General features: G+C 41.0%; 1 protein-coding gene across 2 annotated transcripts; it reads left to right on the forward strand.

Moving 5' to 3' along the window:
* The first annotated feature begins 2,659 nt into the window (after positions 1–2,659).
* On the forward strand, positions 2,660–13,544 carry DNAL1 (dynein, axonemal, light chain 1). Of its 2 annotated transcripts, none has more exons than XM_009875833.1 (7): positions 2,660–2,692; positions 5,673–5,782; positions 6,462–6,517; positions 9,199–9,254; positions 10,207–10,333; positions 10,741–10,884; positions 13,196–13,544. In XM_009875833.1, the coding sequence occupies exons 2-7, from the start codon at positions 5,748–5,750 to the stop codon at positions 13,231–13,233; spliced, it is 456 nt and encodes a 151-aa protein (XP_009874135.1). In that variant the 5' UTR covers positions 2,660–2,692; positions 5,673–5,747; the 3' UTR covers positions 13,234–13,544. The 2 variants fall into 2 exon arrangements, with proteins under 2 accessions (XP_009874135.1, XP_009874133.1); XM_009875831.1 differs by having other exon boundaries at positions 10,207–10,332; positions 10,731–10,884; positions 13,196–13,233.
* Positions 13,545–16,442: the final 2,898 nt, after the last annotated feature.

A 16,442-nucleotide genomic window follows, 5' to 3' on the forward strand; every position in this document is an offset into this window, starting at 1 on the left:
CGGGCTCCTCCGGGCTGGGCTGCGGCGGCGAGAAGCCCGGGCACGGCGAAAGCCGCCCAGGAGGCAGCCTCGGGGCGCTGGCTCAGGCGAGGGAGTAGTGGCCTGTTGCTGCGCCTTGGAAAAGGGGATTTCAGGGACAGATGGAAGCGGGGGGGAGCCGGGGCTGGCATCCCTTGAGAGCTGATTCGTGCGGTTGTTCAGGCAGCGGTGTCCGTGGTGAGCAGAGCCATCAGCTCGGCATCTCTCCCTGGGCCGTCCCCATTTGCTCCGTCTAACGCACAAATAAACGTTTGCAAATGAAGCCAAAGCATCACTGTTTTACTTTTTCTTGGGGGTCTGAATTTTTTAACTACTCTTTCCACCAGCCATGTTTTGGGGGAAGATACTTTCTTTAGTTAAAACTTTTATAGGTACAGAGATGTGGGGTTTTTTCGCCTTAAGGTATAATGTTTCTTGTTCCTGCCCTGTCGATGGTGATTCTTCGGGATGACAGTTTCAGCTGTTGATCACTTGGCATTTTGAATATTTTAAGTAGTATGGCTTTCTTTAGACTTTTTACGAGGGCATGTGGTGACAGGATGAGGGGCAATGGTTTTAAACTAGAGCAGGGTAGATTTACGTTAGGAAACTCTTTACTATGTGGGTGGTGAGGCACTGGCACAGGTTGCCCAGAGAAGCTGTGGATGCCTCATCCCTAGAAGCGTTTGAGACTTCAAGCAACCTGGGCTGCTAGCGGGAGGTGTCCCTGCCCGTGGCAGGGGCTTAGAACTAGATGATCTTTAAGGTCCCTTCCAACTGAAGCCATTCTATGATTCGATAAAATACATGTAGAAATTGTTAAATATGCAGGCAGAAGAACCCTGAAAATAGGCTTCTTAGAGGGAGTTTTTCCGTAAGTAACCTCCTTTGGCAGAAGATATGATTTATCTACAGAGATTTCAAGTGCACTTCAAAGAAAATGAAATTCCTGATAAGTGTTCTCCAGATAACCCTCGATGCTCATTTTACTATTTCCACCAAATTGGATATTGCAATGGAGGGAAAAATGCAGCAGGGGTCAGGGAAGAAGCCATTCCTTGTGCTCCCATGGATTGCTGGCTTCAAAGTCCAATCCGATTTCAGGCATGAGTTTGAAACAGAAGCAGGAACTGGTCACATAAATCCGTTTCTGTCTCCAGCATGAGTGACCAAGGTCACATACCCAGATGCCATAATGACTGGCTACCACAATTATGAAAAATGCAACAAAGTTCCCATCCAAAAAACCAGTTAACTGGAAGCCTGCTGTTTTTGATGCCACACTGGTAGCTGTTCATCGGGTTTCATGAGGCTGTTGGAGTGGGAGCTGGGGACACGATGTTCTGACCAGGAGGGGGTCAGGCAGGTGTTTATCTGTGGCAAACACCGAGTTTGCCAGGTCCTCTACAGTGGGACCTAGAGTAGCTGTCATGCGGTACAGACGGGATTAAAACAAATGCCCGTCGATGGATGAAAACAGCTGGAATATCTGAGGCTGCTCAGTGATGTATGTGTAAATGAAGGTATATGTTGGTATTTGAGCTGTTTGCTCCTGGGTTTTGCTGCATCTTAGACCGTTGCTTACACAGCTCCCTCAACTGTTGTAGCTCACTGCTGGGTCCAGAGTTTCCAGAACTCTAAAGTACCCAGCATTAAAGCTCTGCAACTGAGATGATTGCCTGTAAGATTTTGGGTGGAGGTTACAGTTCTCATTTTTAACTTTTACAGTCACTTTTTTGATATCCGATTACCTGAAAGGCTGCTTCTGCCCACATATGGTAGTGCTACACAGAAGAGCAATAGAGATCCCCAGATGAGGGTGCTTTTCTTTTTGTAGAAAGGAGGCTGTTGGTTAGTTTTTGTGAAAGATTGGTCTCTGGAATCTTTTTTTATCTGAAAGGCATCTTGGAATATGTTTAATGTTTAGGATGTATCAGAGTTTCTCTATGTACTACTTTTTTTGGATACGACCAAGTGGTTTTGGTAAGATTCTGCCGCAAGGCAGAAAAGTTGTAGTGGCAACAGAAAGTTGGTCAGTGAGTCAGTCCTTAAAAACCCTTTTAAACCCCTTCTTTAAAAAATGTGTTTTAGTGTTGCGTGATATGACTCGACATAAAATGGAGAAAAACAAAGAGAAACAATCCAGATTGCTCTTGATTTTTGGCGTGATGCACCTTGTTTTCCTCAGCAAATCTTAAGAGGCTGTATGATTCTATCTACTCACAGAGTTGCTTTCAGGCAGAAACTTGCTAATGCACAATCATAGGAAGTGTGGGGCTTTTAAGAGCATTATATCACATTTTTCAGTGCAGTAACTTCTTATGTCTTTGAATTGAATTTCACCGTCAAAGCTAACAAGAAGTGTCCCAAACCTGTGTGCCAGGCAGAGCAGAGAGTAAGATCAGGAAGACAACGTCCTTGCATGAAGCCAACTGATTGTTTCTGAAAATGCTACCAAATACCCCAGAAAATAAAATCATGGGATACTGAGGGGCCCCAGCTTCTTAGATTCAGCTGGAGGAAGACGATACAGGAAAGTGGTAGAAGGGGGTAAACAAGCAGGAGATAGGTGTGCAGTGAATAACCCAACTAAAAATTTGCACTGAATATTCATATACATTTGTTTCATTTCTAGGCAAAAGCAACAACTATCAAAGAAGCTCTAGCCAAATGGGTAAGTACTACAACAGTATCTGTCTGCTTTGCAGGACTCCGTGGCATGGGGTTTGACTGTATTCAGCTAAGTTTGTTTTTCAAACTTATTGTAAGAAATACTTTTGCTTGAAACATCTTGTGTAAGAAGTTTCACAAAGTAAAAATAAATAATAATTATTATTATCATCATCATTATTATATATCATATATATAATATAATACATTCTGTTGGTGTGTTCTTGTTAAATTCATATGGCTGGTAAAGATAAGTCTGGTTTGCTCTCCTACCTTGTTCTGCTGAATATGCATTGATGGAAGGCCTGAGGCGACAAAGAGATTTGAAGTTGGGAATGTTTTATGTTTTAATTATGCTCGGTTAATTTTACCTGAGTGTAGTCCTTCCCACGGAATAAACAAGTAGGAAATTCTCACTGTCCTGAAGTCAGCAAAACTTCTGCTGTCATCTTTTAACATATTGTCCCAAGCTTAACTCACAGTGAGGTTCTTGCTTGTTTTGTTTCTTAAAGTACTGTGTGAATACAGCCAGTGGTTTGGGGCGGTGACTGACCTGGCCTTGGAGCCTTCTAGAAAGCTGTTTTCTCACAAGGATGTGGATGTAATTTCAAATAAAGATGTAGGATGCCCTGGGGTCAGGTTCACAGTCGAGTAAAGCCAGTGAGAATCGTTCCCCAGACTAGTGAATTTTAGATTAGGGCACCAATGTGCTGCCCGCTATACGTGAGCTCTCCTGCTAATTCTGGCTGGTTGCTAGAGCAAGAGTTTAATCAGTATTTTGGTGTCGGGAAGGTCTGGATGTGAGGCAGCACAGGCAGGTACAGTCCAAAGCCAGATCTGTGCCATCAGCTCAAGGTCCTAGTCTGTAACTGGAGACTACACTCTTCGGATTTTATTATTGTTTAGTTATTTCAGGGTTTTTTCAGTTATGTTGGTATATCCCACAAACTTCACTCCTGCTTTCCTAGTAACAACTAGAATGCAACAACTTGTGGACATGAGCATTGCTAAAGGTGTGAACTGAGTATGAAAAAATTTTGGTTTTCCTCCCTCGCTCTTTCTGCCTTCCAAAACCTCAACACTGTGTTTCCTATTAAAGATTTATTTTCGATTTGTCCACATGTCTCTTAGAGATAACAGATTGGTGTCAGTGAGTTTCCATTAACGCCAGGCATGAAGTGCTGAATTCACTCTTCTGTTCATGTTATTGGGGGTGGGTCTAAATATTCCTTTTTTCTAAATATTCCTTTTTTCTAAATATTATTTCTAAATACTCCTTTTACTGCTCCTAATCTGGGTCCGTGTGACTTGTAAAATTTGATCTACTGATGTGCTGCATTCCGGATGTTTTTCTTCCCTTTGGCATAAAGTTTTACCTATGCCCTGCTGTCAGGGTGACATTAGTTAAATCAAAGCCACTCTAACTTTAAATCAAAGCGCGTCTAACTTAGGAAACATGTTACCCGTTCTTAAAAATGCTTCCGTTCTACCTGTGGTTTCTCCGTGCCTTATTGTAGTCGTTCAGTTGACCTTTCTTCCAGAAGTGCGCAGCAATCACGATGAATTTTCTTCCTGCAAGTGCTCATTGTTTGCCACAGTCCATGTTGGAAGGTCTCTCCCTTTCAGTTTTTTAAGAAAAGATGTTTTCATTTGTCTGTATAAACAGATAATAAACTGAGTATAAATGCAAATAGATACAGTGTTTTTCTTTGAAAAGAAAATGCAAGTTTCACATTTATACAGTGACATAGTTTGAACACATTGTATTCTAGCAAAATATCTGACATGTTTATTTGCTAAGTTGCTAATTGTGAGTAAACTGGAATATAAGTCAATGCAGGAGGCAACACACTAATTTTTTATAAAATTAAGTTGCCTGAAGTATTTTGGGTACATAAGAGCGACAATAATGTTACCCAGACCTGCTCTTGTGCTGTGGGATTCTCTTTGGGGATGCAATTCATTTCATTACAAAGTAGCCAGATAAAGCAGGCCAGACCTCAGCTGTCTCACTTTGCAGTAGCAGCAAAAAAACGGAGGAGAAGACAAGAGTCCTTGTTTCAAAAGCGCCGAGTAGATTTCTCCGTTGTTAATGGACCTCCAGTCCTCCCAGTGAACGCAGAGTGAAGTGACAGAATGCTCCCTTTGTGCTGTTGGGGAAGCAGCTGTCAAAACTGGTGGTACTGCCTAAAGAGATACTTGTGCCAAGTGTTTAGTCAATAATTACCATCGCTTTCGAATTTTAAAAGATTTAATAGACTATATTTTTTAATAAACCCAAATGCTGAAGTTGCGGCCATTTTTTTCTGAACTTTAGAAAGTATTTAATCTCAAAAATTATCAACCTAGGTTGTAAATAGGGAATTTGTCTTTTGCTGTATCCTCTAAAGTGTGGAATCTTCCCCCACTCATTTTCTGATGGCTACTTAGAATTTGTATTTATTCTTTTAGTTTCTTAACTCTGTGAATCTGTTGAGGTTCTCCCCCAAAACGCACTCCCCTCTGTTCAGTTTGTGTTCCGAGCTCGGCCCGATTTCTTAGTTTCCTGGGTGAAGAGCGAAGGAGACTTTTCTGTGAGAGCTTTTAAGCATCTGCTTCTGCTACAGACAGGCCCTGGCTGAGGCTCCTTATGTCAGTCTCCAGGGAAGTACTTTCATTCAGAATTTTAAACCTCCATCTATTCTCCATTTCTTTAAGGCAGAGGGCCCCTTAATTAAGTTGCTCAAGTGTAACACAACACTTCAAAAAAGTATGTGTAAGTTCTTTTGATACCTTGAAAATAAACTAGACTTCCTTTCTTTATGCTACACCACCAGGAATCTTGATAAACAGTATTGAAAATGCTTTCTCTTTTCAGTAGCATCTTTTAGTAGTACATTGGAATTACCTCTACAGTAACTACTCTTAAAGTAATTTTTTAGTATAGTAATTCTTGGTAATTGCATGTTGAACTGACCCTCTTCTTCACCTTCTTTGTTCTTTAGGAAAAAAAAAATGGCCAGAAGGCTTCAGAGGCCAAGGAGGTGAAACTGTATGGTCAGATTCCTCCTGTAGAGAGGATGGATGAATCTCTCTCCACACTTGTTAACTGCGAGTAAGTTCAGTTAAAAACAAATTGGAAACCAAATACTCTCTTTATATTAATTTTCAGGTTTTCTGCTGTCCACTGTGCAAATACGTATTTGTTATGTTTAAGTGTGGCTTTCAAAGCAGCAGCTTTCTCTTCTTTTTTTTTTTCTCAGCTGAGCTGCTCTTCCAACACACAGTTCCTCTTTTTTATTCAAAGATCCCTGTCACTTACGTGAGAAGATGTTAGGGTAGATTCTATATTGGTGTTTGTCCCCAGAAAAAAATATGTACTGCCCATCAGTATATAATTACAGGTCCATGTTTGGAGTCTGCCAGCTAACTGGCACATTTATGATCCATTCCAAAATTTATGCACAAAAAAAAGATTACTTAAACAGGACTCTCGGAAAGATATTAGAGCCATTTCAGATATGAACACCTGTGCATTAGATAAGGCGAGGCATAAAAAGATAATCCAGTATGTCATGTCATGTCGGTAACTCATCGTACTTCCCCAGAAGCTAAGTAAGGTTACAGAAGTCTTGACAGTTTGAGGACATTTTAAGTCTGTTTACACATCCAGTTGGCTTGCCAGCTAACGAGAGAAGCACAGATAATTATGTCTAATGCAATGGTGTTTGGGCATGAAACACTTCTGACAGTGATCCCTTGTATACTGAGAATGGATTATTCTTCTTTTAAAGGAAACTATCGCTGTCTACAAACTGCATTGAAAGAATCGCCAACTTGAACAGCCTAAGTAAGTGACAAGCCAGTGATCCATTATGTTTGTTTTCTAGTTGCTTGAATAGGACACACACCATAATTTGTTATGTGTCCCGCTCTGTCTCTGCTCAACCAATTTTTATCCTTTTTAATTCCTTCTATGTAGAAAATTACAAGTGACCTTTAAAATCATCAGTCTTACTGGAGAGTGCGTGTTCAGCAGTAACAGTGCATTAAGGCACTAGCCTGGGCAGTTGTCTTGGTTTAACAACAACAAAAAATCTGTTCAGAAAGCACCTTTGTGCCCTCCAGTGGGCCTAGTTATGATATTCAACACTGAATCAGTTCTAGAGTGATTTAATGACCAATTTTCATGCTCATCATGGACAGTCTGCAGTTCAACAACTTTGTAATTGCAGTATTGGTTGGAGTGACGTCGGAATGTTGTACATGTGGATGGAAAAACATCATTCCACTTTTCAGAGGATTGGACATACTTGGTTATTTTTGTTTTGAAAGGGGTGTGCCACCTGTCTAGAACTAGAACTGAACTTCTATTTCTTGGGCAGGTGCCTGTGAAACCTTGAAACTCCCTGTGTTACTGACTTTGGGACAGAACTTATAATGGTCTGTCCTCAAGGCTTTAACTCTGTGGCGTGAGGCTGCCAAAGAGCTGCAGGGCTGGAGCTTCCAGGCTTTTCTGTCCCCATCAAATTGCCAGGCAGAGAGACAAGGAGCCTGGAATCCCATCCTTTCCAACTACACACCAATGGGGCTGTCAGGGAGCTTGATGAACTTCACTTGTTTTCACGATAAGCTCAGACTTAACAAGTTTCAAATACTAATCAGAGAAGAAAGATTCCAGTAGTCTTTCGAAACAAACTATACTTCAATATTTCAATTTGAGTAACTCTACCATGAGCAAAAAATAGTTAGGCAGTCATACATAAAAATAAACCGGTGACGTTTTTTAGTGGAATAAAACATTAAAACCCTTCAAAGCATCTTAAATATTTATATTAATAAAATATAGAATCAAAACATCCAGCCTGTATGAAAAATCTGATCCTAAAGCCAGATAAACTAGAACTATGCTTCTTAAAAATACAGAACCTGAGGAACTCACCATCTCTACTGGCTTCTGTCAAAGAGGGAGAAAGCAGTGCTTATAGCTATGAAAAACAAACCACTAATTACGTACTTGCTTTTGCTTATTGCAGAGAGGAAGCCGAGCAATCTTTTTAAGTATCTGTGTCAAGTAGATAGTTTTGTGTAAAGGAGCACAGTCCTGGATCCATACATGTGAGGAAGATGTTTTAGATGACAGCAACAAGTATTTTAGTTTTGTGTTTTAAAGAGTGTAAATGTTCTATGAGGGAGATCTTTCTACCTTTTAAATATAGAATATCTCAGAACAAGAGTAATAAAACCCAGTAACAGCAGTTAGAAAAAAAAATGAAGTCATAGCTTTTTAAGCAAGCTGTCATTTTTCTAATTCTTATGAATTTCAAAGCTAGTGCAAACTTATAATTTATAAATGTGAGTTACAGAAAGAATAGCTGGCTAGACCAAAAGGTGATCTGCCAGTGTTCTGATCTGTGGATGGGGATCCTTAAGGATATCTGGAGAACGTTAGTGGTAACAGGCTTTAGACTTACTGATTATGATTCTTCATTTTTTGAGCATGGTCACATATTAAGCTGTTGTATTTAAAAAGAATTTTCATTGTACCTCAACCTCTTAATGAAAACAATTCTTCCTGTTTCAGAATGTTTGCCAGGTGTGGTTTTATCAGGTGTGGTTTCATCTCTGCATATCTTGAGACAGAGTATGCAACTATCTATTCTAGATCAGCCTTATATCTCCATCCCTAGCACTACACATGCTGTCTGTGGAGCGTCTGCTTGCTACTTGGCTGGAACTTTCGTTGGGCTTACCATTAATTATCGTACCAGGTACCTTCAGTGATTATGCATACAAGAGCAAAATAGGATCATTAAGTATTGCATCCTTAATGCGGTTAAGAAGTGTTAACACATTCATGAAAGGTGTAGAACCAAAGCCAAGCCAGCTGCATGTTGCAACTCAGTTCGCTTATGTACACCTGCAAGAAGGCTTGTGTGAAATATGAAAACAAATTATAGGAGAAGGGTCCTATTTTGTGAGTTACACTAGTATTACACCAAAAGCCAGCAAGAACAGCTCACTTGCAAAAGAATTTTGTCTGGATGTTAGACTAAGTTGAAATGACTCTTATCAGACTTGGGTAAGGCAGCTTTATGTGCTGCCTCTATTATAGAAATCAAATCTGCTGCCTTAAAAGATCGGAACAACTTGTGCCTGGAGAAGAAGGGCTATGAACTATGTAAGATCAAAACTAGCAAGTTAGCAGCTAGACTGCAAGTGCAAGGTGACATTTTTATTCACTGTTTATCTGGACTGAATTTCAGCTAGGTAACCTGCACACAAACAGCTGTGTATTCAGGAGCGTGTTTCTGAGCTGTCCATTGCATCCATTCTTCATCGCATCCATTCCATCTGTGTAGGTCGGGAGGTTTTGCTCCTTACGTCATCCTTAAGACACCCTGTTCAGAGTGCAGTTTGTTTGTAGGTAGGGTAAGGTGTTTTACCTGGCTTAAAGCATCTTCTTATATTAAAAAAAAAAAACCTCTCACAACCATTTATTAACAAGAAACTTTCTTTTATCTATTACAGAAAATTTGAGGATTCTGTCTTTGGGAAGAAATAACATAAAGAACTTGAATGGATTGGTATGTGTTTCTTAGTGTCAATTCTTTGCTAACAAAAAGGAGTGCTGTCTAGAATGGGGGATAATTCCCCTGACTTCCTAGAAGTCTTTGCTGAATTTATATTATTTCCTAACCATTTCTTTTCTCCTTTCACTGTGGTCTGTTCACCCTCTTACACATTACTTCTGAACTTTCAGATAGTCTTTCTCTTTTTCTTTTTTTTCTGTTGGAGATTCTTCAGGGCCAATTTCCTAGTTTAGAGAGATTTCATTGTCTTTGACAAAGATGAGCAGAACTTTTATTTGAAAACTGCTGTCTGTCTGTAAAGCCCTTTAAATTCCACTGGCTTTACACGAAAATAATTCCTACAGACTTTTTGCATGAGAAATTTTCTCCCTGAACATATTTAGACTGTGTTTCTTTCCTACAAATATTATCAGTCCTATGAACACACATGTCTATCCTTTTTATGTTAACTGGCACCTGGAGCAGTCTGGCTTTAGGGGAGATGGTGGTAGCAGGACTAAATCTACCAGGTAGGGGAAAAAATTGTTGAGGAACACATGGGATCAATTTTGTTACATGTGAATTAAGGGCAGAAGAACTTTTTTTCAATCAACCTTTTTTAAATCAATATAAAAATTATTTTCTTCCTCAAGAGATACTGTGTGTTCCTCCTGAAGGATGTTCCATGTCAAAGCTATTCCCACCTTCAGAGCTGCTATGTCTCTTAAGTGTCTTCAAGTGTCTTATTCTAATATTGTGATTTCTGTGTCCCCCTAAATATATTTCAGATCCTTTGCTCTTGATTCTCATATTTGTCATGCATAGTTAGGGACCTGCTTAAAAGGAAACGAGGACCAATATCCCTTAGTATTTTCTCACATGAGGTGACCCATAGAGGGCGAAGAGGGAATCTGAAGAGCAAGGAAGATACACTTCTGCTTACCTGAGTAGTCCTGTTATTTTCCAGGAAGCGGTTGCAGATACTCTAGAGGAGCTGTGGATCTCATACAACTTCATTGAGAAACTGAGGGGTATCCGTGTAATGAAGAAGCTGAAGGTTCTTTATATGTCAAATAATTTGGTGAAAGACTGGGGTAAGCCACAGCTCTCTGTTCTGTAACTTCTCCTGTAACTTCATTCCTGTATGGTGAATGCACGAGTTAAGTCACCAAGCGAAAAAATAGTTCCCTATGTTACGGGACTTTAAGTCTCACTGATAAGCCTGCAGAATCCCTAAATATCCACTCGTGCTGAAGAATGAGAAGAGCTAGACTATTTAACTTCTAAGCCCAATGGATTTGGGGTTTTTAACTGTCTTTTTTAGGCTTCTTTTAAACCACATACCTGTTCTTCAGACTGATACCAGTTCCAGCGCAAGCACTCCCTGTCCCGGTGTACCCCATGCTTTTGATGTTTGTGCTGAGTTTGAAAGGAACGTGCGGCGCAGATGTACTTTCCGTGTTCCACAATCTGGTTGGTGTTTTCACCTTTGTGGTTGCAGCAGAGTTTGTGAGGCTGGCCGAGCTGCCATTACTAGAGGATCTGGTGTTTGCAGGCAATCCGCTACAAGAGAAATACGCCTCTGATCAGAACAATTGGATTGAAGAAGCAAGCAAACGGGTACCCAATCTGAAAAAGTTGGATGGTGAGTCTGGGGCATGAGGCAGTTGGTGAGAGTTAACAGCTTAATATAAAGACAACCACAGAGAAATGAGTTGTAACCTCAGTAATTCATCTGTGTGCCCATGGGGTTCATATTCTTCCCTCCTTTCTTTGGAGTTATCTGGAAGTAGTTATTCAGATCCTGGCTGCAGGATCTTCTGAGAGTGTTGAATGGATTTTGGAGTGCTAAATCCACGTGGCCTTGCAGCCTGTAGTTGGGCTTTCCTCTTGAAGTTATCCAGTCAAATAGTTTTAGCATGTAACTAAGAGGGAACAGAAAGATTTAGCCTTAAATAAGTTAACAAGGCTTTTATCTTCTAAGCTGAATTACAGCTTTCCCAGCAAAAGAGGGTGAAACAGGGGAATGGGAATAGGCAGGGATGTGCTCTATTTTCCTTCTGGTGCAAGGGCAAGTTTTCAAAACTTCATGGAAGTTTCCTAAATGCCTAAATATCTCCATCTCATCACCGCAGCAAGCCTTAGTCTGTGAGCTGTCCTCTCCTTTTTAAGTCAGCAATACGAACATTAAAGTCCCGCTTAGTGACTGTTAATGGAGATGCTAGCAGTTCACTGTTAGCCCCTGTTTACTAAAGCAATGAGGAGGAGAGCAGGACTGGTAACACTAATAGTCCGAGTAACAGCAGGGAAGGTACGAGGGTAAGGGTGGTGACAAGAGGACAGGTTCATTACAAGGAGCAACAGAAGGGAAATTGAAGCCAGATCGACTGAAATAGTAAGAATTATTAGGAAGTGGAAGCCTGGTGAGAGGAGTGTGCTGCTCTGAAGGACAGCCTGAAGTAGTCCATAGGCTGTTACAGTAGGAAACATTCTGAGAATGAAACAAAAAAATTGAATAGGGCAAATACCTGTATGGGCAAGGAGTAACCTTGTTAGTGTAGGTTAGACCCATAGTTCCTCAAGCTTTCCTGCAGCCTGGAGCAATGGACAGCCGTGAATCAGCGAGCTACGTTTCCTACACAACATACAAAGAGAGGATGATATTTAAGAATGGAAAGCACAAAAACATAGAATGTTGAGCAAAAAAGATGTCAGAAATGCTGTAACTGATCATGAGGTTCTTGCTTTTACACTGTCCTAGCATCCTGTTATGCTTATCTGCTATATGTGAGATGATTAATACAGGGACCTCACAATTATTGAAAAAGTTGAAAATGTTCTGGACAAAAATAAGTGCTGAAGGTCTCTTTTAGCAGGTAGCTGTTCCCTTTCTGCTAGTTCCTGTCCCAGGAACCCTGCTCAGCAGTTTGGTGCCTAAAGCACAAGAGAAACCTGGCTCTGGTGGTTTTATTTTCTGTTTCCTACCTGTCAAAAAAGAAACGCAACACCCCAGTCCTATGGGGCTCTCAAAGCCTCACATAATTCAAGTCTCCGCCTCAGGCTGAGCAAAGCATTGGTCTGACCCAGTCCCCATTACCCAGGTGACAGCACAGGTGAATGGACATTCACCTTCATGCCGTGCTGTTCCTGTACTGGCTATTTAAGTGTGTATTTGATTGTGTATGGGGTTTTGCTACTGTAGGAAAAATTTCTAATGTGATAAATCTTTTTTTTGGCCATTACCATTTCAACCTATTTAAAATTCATGAAAACATCACTGTGAGGTGGTGTGAACCCTGCAGACTGCCACAATCTGAGGTGCGCTTGCTCAACATGGCAGTTAAAAAGTGGGGGTTTTAATTGTATCTTTTTTAAGTACCCAAGAGATGGGTATAGACTCCGATACTACTGTGCAACGCAGCTTTAGTCCATGACATCCAAGTTATCCCTGAGAGATGTGACTGTGTTGCTACTTGGATCCACAATCAACATAATTGTATTTTGTAATCCAGACATCCTAGTTAGGTATCCGTGAGGACGTATCCCATAATAACTTTGTCATGCAGATAGCAGCACGGAGGAGGGGCCCAGCAAGAGAAGGGTGATGTGCTCGTTGGTTTTTGGCAGCTGAACCAACGCAGTGCATCTCCAGTGACCAAGTTAGGCTCAGGTCCTGCTTTAGAACCTTTTTTATTCCCTGTTACCGGAGAAGTAGGAAAATCACCCAACAGAGGATCTCAGCAGGTGAAGGTTCTCTAGTTAAGAGCAGTGAAGGTGTGTAAAGTTCCTGTCAGTTAAAAGCAGTGGCAGGAAATACAACTCCTTTTTCTGCCAGCCCAACTCTTCCTGAGAGTCCAGATTAGCTTTCAGGTATATCTGCATTAACTATATCTTTTTGTGCATGATCTATTTGTAAATCTTGGCAGATTATTTTCCTCTCTTTTTTTTTTTCTTAGGTATCCTAGTTATTAAAGAAGAAGAAGATGAAGAATGAGCAAACCAATGCCACTTTCTTGTTGGGCATTTAATTATTTAAGTAACTCCAGACAGCTCAGCACATAGAACTTTTATAACACAATCTTTGTTTGAAGAAAATCTTTGGGCAATTTTTACAAGACCAGCTTATCTCTACAGTCTCTAATGCAAAGACTTAGTTACCAAAATTTGGGCACACCAATTTTGTCAAGCTTATGACACCTTCTTTAGAGACCAGTGGAGCTGAGTTTATCTGCTGTTTGGCTAGCAAGAGATCTTTACCTGAACTAATACATAGCTATTTTTAATCCCTGATTAGTGGTGCTTGTTGTTCACAGTTGGGTTATAACAGAACCATTTTAGCTTGTTAGGTGCAGCTGGCCAACATTATCTGTGGAAACACTGAGGCCAAAAGAACAATGTTGTGGTTTAGAGACATATTACAGGCTTTGTTGTGTTTAGTTTTGTCATGGGAATCCCTCAGTATTTTACATATGAAGGTTTGCCTTCTCATCCCCTTAACTGTTACGCCAAACAGGCCCATTAGCTGTGGACCTACGCACAAAACAAGGTATTGGTCTGATGATCGCTTGTTACCGGCCTTAAGTTTTCAGTTGGGCTTCTCAACTGCATTGCTTAGAAGGTCGAGTATAACTTTTATATTTATTTATTTTAAAGAGGCAATGGGAATTCTTTGCATGGTTTCATTGAGACTAAAATACTTGCTAGCTTTTTTTTTTTTTAACTCTCTTACTAAGGAATTATTTTAGGTTGGAATGTGTGGCCTGTTAGCCTACAGCTGGTTCCTGGGTTTGGTTTGGGTCATTGGTGGACATCATTAATCCTTCTCAGCTCTGGAATTTTCCTATAACTAAACAAGCAGGCTGATACAAATGCAGAAACAAACAGTGAACAAAAGACCTGGGCTTGAGGACAGAAAATTTTGGGTCTGGGGATACTTATTTTTTATGAAAGCACAGATGTAAGCAGTGAGAGAAAGTGTATGTAGTTAGTGGGGAAGGTGAGATGAGATGGAAAGTGAGCATTGCAAAAAAAAGTTGTGAAGACGTACTTAGATGCGCTATATTGCAGGGCAACCAGTTTTAGTAAGGCCCCCTTATGTGACATGTACCTATTTTTAGTGAAAGTCATTAAACTATGAAGACAGACCTAATCACACTGTTGGATGCCAATAGTGGGTTTTTTTCCTCTTCTCTTTAGATCAGGTTACCTCAGTAGATTTTTGTGCAGCTCTTTTTTGTTCTTTTTTTTCTAAAGCTTTTCTTCTACTTCATGGTACCATATTTGTTTACATTAAAATGCTGACAAGTGTACCTGCTGGTTCCAGAGCAGGCGTGGAAGGGGTGGAGGCAGAACACCACTCTTATTTTGTTTGTGAAGGTGTGGCGGTTGAAACCCTGGAAGTCATAGTCAGAGGTAAAAAAGTAAAATTAGCCCAGGCAAGAGTGGTACTGATCTCAAGCTCCAGGTATGTAAGTGCATTAGAGGATACTCTCTTCTAATCAATTTCTAAGCAAGCAGTGTGACTTAGAAGATTATAAGACAATCAGTTTAGTTTTGATGTATTGCTAGTTATTCTACGATTGTTGGAGGAATTTTTAAGCATTCCAACTTAAAATTGGCAACTGTTGCCAAGGTGAGAGTTTGATTTAGATCCATTACTTAAAATAAGGTCGAGAGAGCAATGGCAAAAACCCTGGACATTTTTCACCTAGCACGAACTATTTCCAGGCAGCTGTTCTGACCAGAAAGCAGCTTCTGAGTTAACCAGCTCACCAGATTAATCTCACAAACCCCTTTATATTTGTACATAATTTCTTCCAGAGTGATTCTGCTAGCTTTATCTTTAATAAAGGCACCACTGACCACACAACACGACGGGGAGAGGATCTGTAGTCACAGCCGCTGCTTCTTTGCAGAGTAAGCCAAAGTTCAGGTCCCTTGCAGCCAACCGCTTCTGGCCTGGTGGCCATGCTTTGGCGGGACACAGCCGATGGCACGCTCAGCCTGTGCTGACCCAATCTGCTGAGGTGGGGCAAGAGGAGATTGCCTTGTGCCCCTGACAACTGTAATTAAAGCATGGTGAACATGAGCCAGAGCTAGAGTGGAGCAAAACCTGACTTCTGGATACTACCAACAAACGGAAATGCCAAATTCCTCTCTGGGTTTGGAGACGTTTTCAGAATAGACCGTGCAGAGCTCTTGTCCCAGCGCTTGGCCACAAAGCAAAGCATTTAACCCTCCGTAGCTGGTCTCTCCTAGCACAGTGTCTGCAGGTACGGCACGTGCGGCGAAGTCAGCTGCTCGAATGGAACGTGATGGGAGGGAGAGCAAGCGACGAGCACACAGTGCAGCACCAAGTCAACCCACTGGGTGACTTTTAATATCTAAGTATGGTCTAAGTCTGTACGCTTTGAACATCGTGTCAGATACAGCAAACACTCTACACTTTGGCCGTTTCGGGACATTCTGAGCGCAGAATAGAAACCGGGTGTTGTGACTACGTGGTGACAATTGGAATGAAACACAGCTCCACTGACGAGATGTGAGGGGTAAGAGCAGTTCCTTCTAAGTGCCCAGTACAGGTTATACCTGTGGGAATCAGTCCAAGGACTCTCACAGTTGTTGGTAGATCTGTGTGTTGTGTGGCCCGCTGTTGTCAGCTCTTTTCACAGATTTAACAGCACAAATTCTCTAGCTCTTTTTGGGCGTTGCAATATACCAGCAAAAAAGAAAAAAAAAATCATTACTGAAGGAATGGAGCATCCAATTTTAACAGCGTTAAGGGACGCTTACAGTACATTATTTCCCTCACCTTTCACCCTTCTTGCTGTGATAAATTAGCATAAAATTTAACCCCCCTCTGATGAAAACTGTACGTCAATCTCAGTGAAACAATACCATAAAAGAAGAAACCGTGGCTCTCGTGTCAGGAGATGCTTCAGCTCAGAGCTGGGTGGGAGGTTCAGCTTAATGTTGCTTTGCCTGCTGAAGCACAATTACTCTCGAGAACAAATCAATCCCCTCCAGAATAAATTTTCCTAAATTTTAAAACTTGCACTTTAAAATTATGCACTGGATGTGGTGGAAGACATACACAGATGGTAGAATTAAAGCAGCCAATTCACGTATTGATGGTGCTACGCCACAGCACGGATAAGCTTGTGGCGCAGCTCTACTTGCTCATCTGCAGGGAGCGGCCAAGGA

Source organism: Apaloderma vittatum, unplaced genomic scaffold (assembly GCF_000703405.1).
Source record: "Apaloderma vittatum isolate BGI_N311 unplaced genomic scaffold, ASM70340v1 scaffold3009, whole genome shotgun sequence".
Classification (NCBI taxonomy): Eukaryota; Metazoa; Chordata; class Aves; order Trogoniformes; family Trogonidae; genus Apaloderma; species Apaloderma vittatum.

What these genes read in the sequence shown, in the direction of transcription:
- DNAL1 (XM_009875831.1), top strand. Translation starts at nt 5,748, where the DNA reads ATGGATGAATCTCTCTCCACACTTGTTAACTGCGA. An exon ending in TCCACACTTGTTAACTGCGA is followed by an intron (nt 5,783 to 6,461) that starts GTAAGTTCAGTT and finishes CTTCTTTTAAAG; the next exon opens with GAAACTATCGCTGTCTACAA. An exon ending in CGCCAACTTGAACAGCCTAA is followed by an intron (nt 6,518 to 9,198) that starts GTAAGTGACAAG and finishes TATCTATTACAG; the next exon opens with AAAATTTGAGGATTCTGTCT.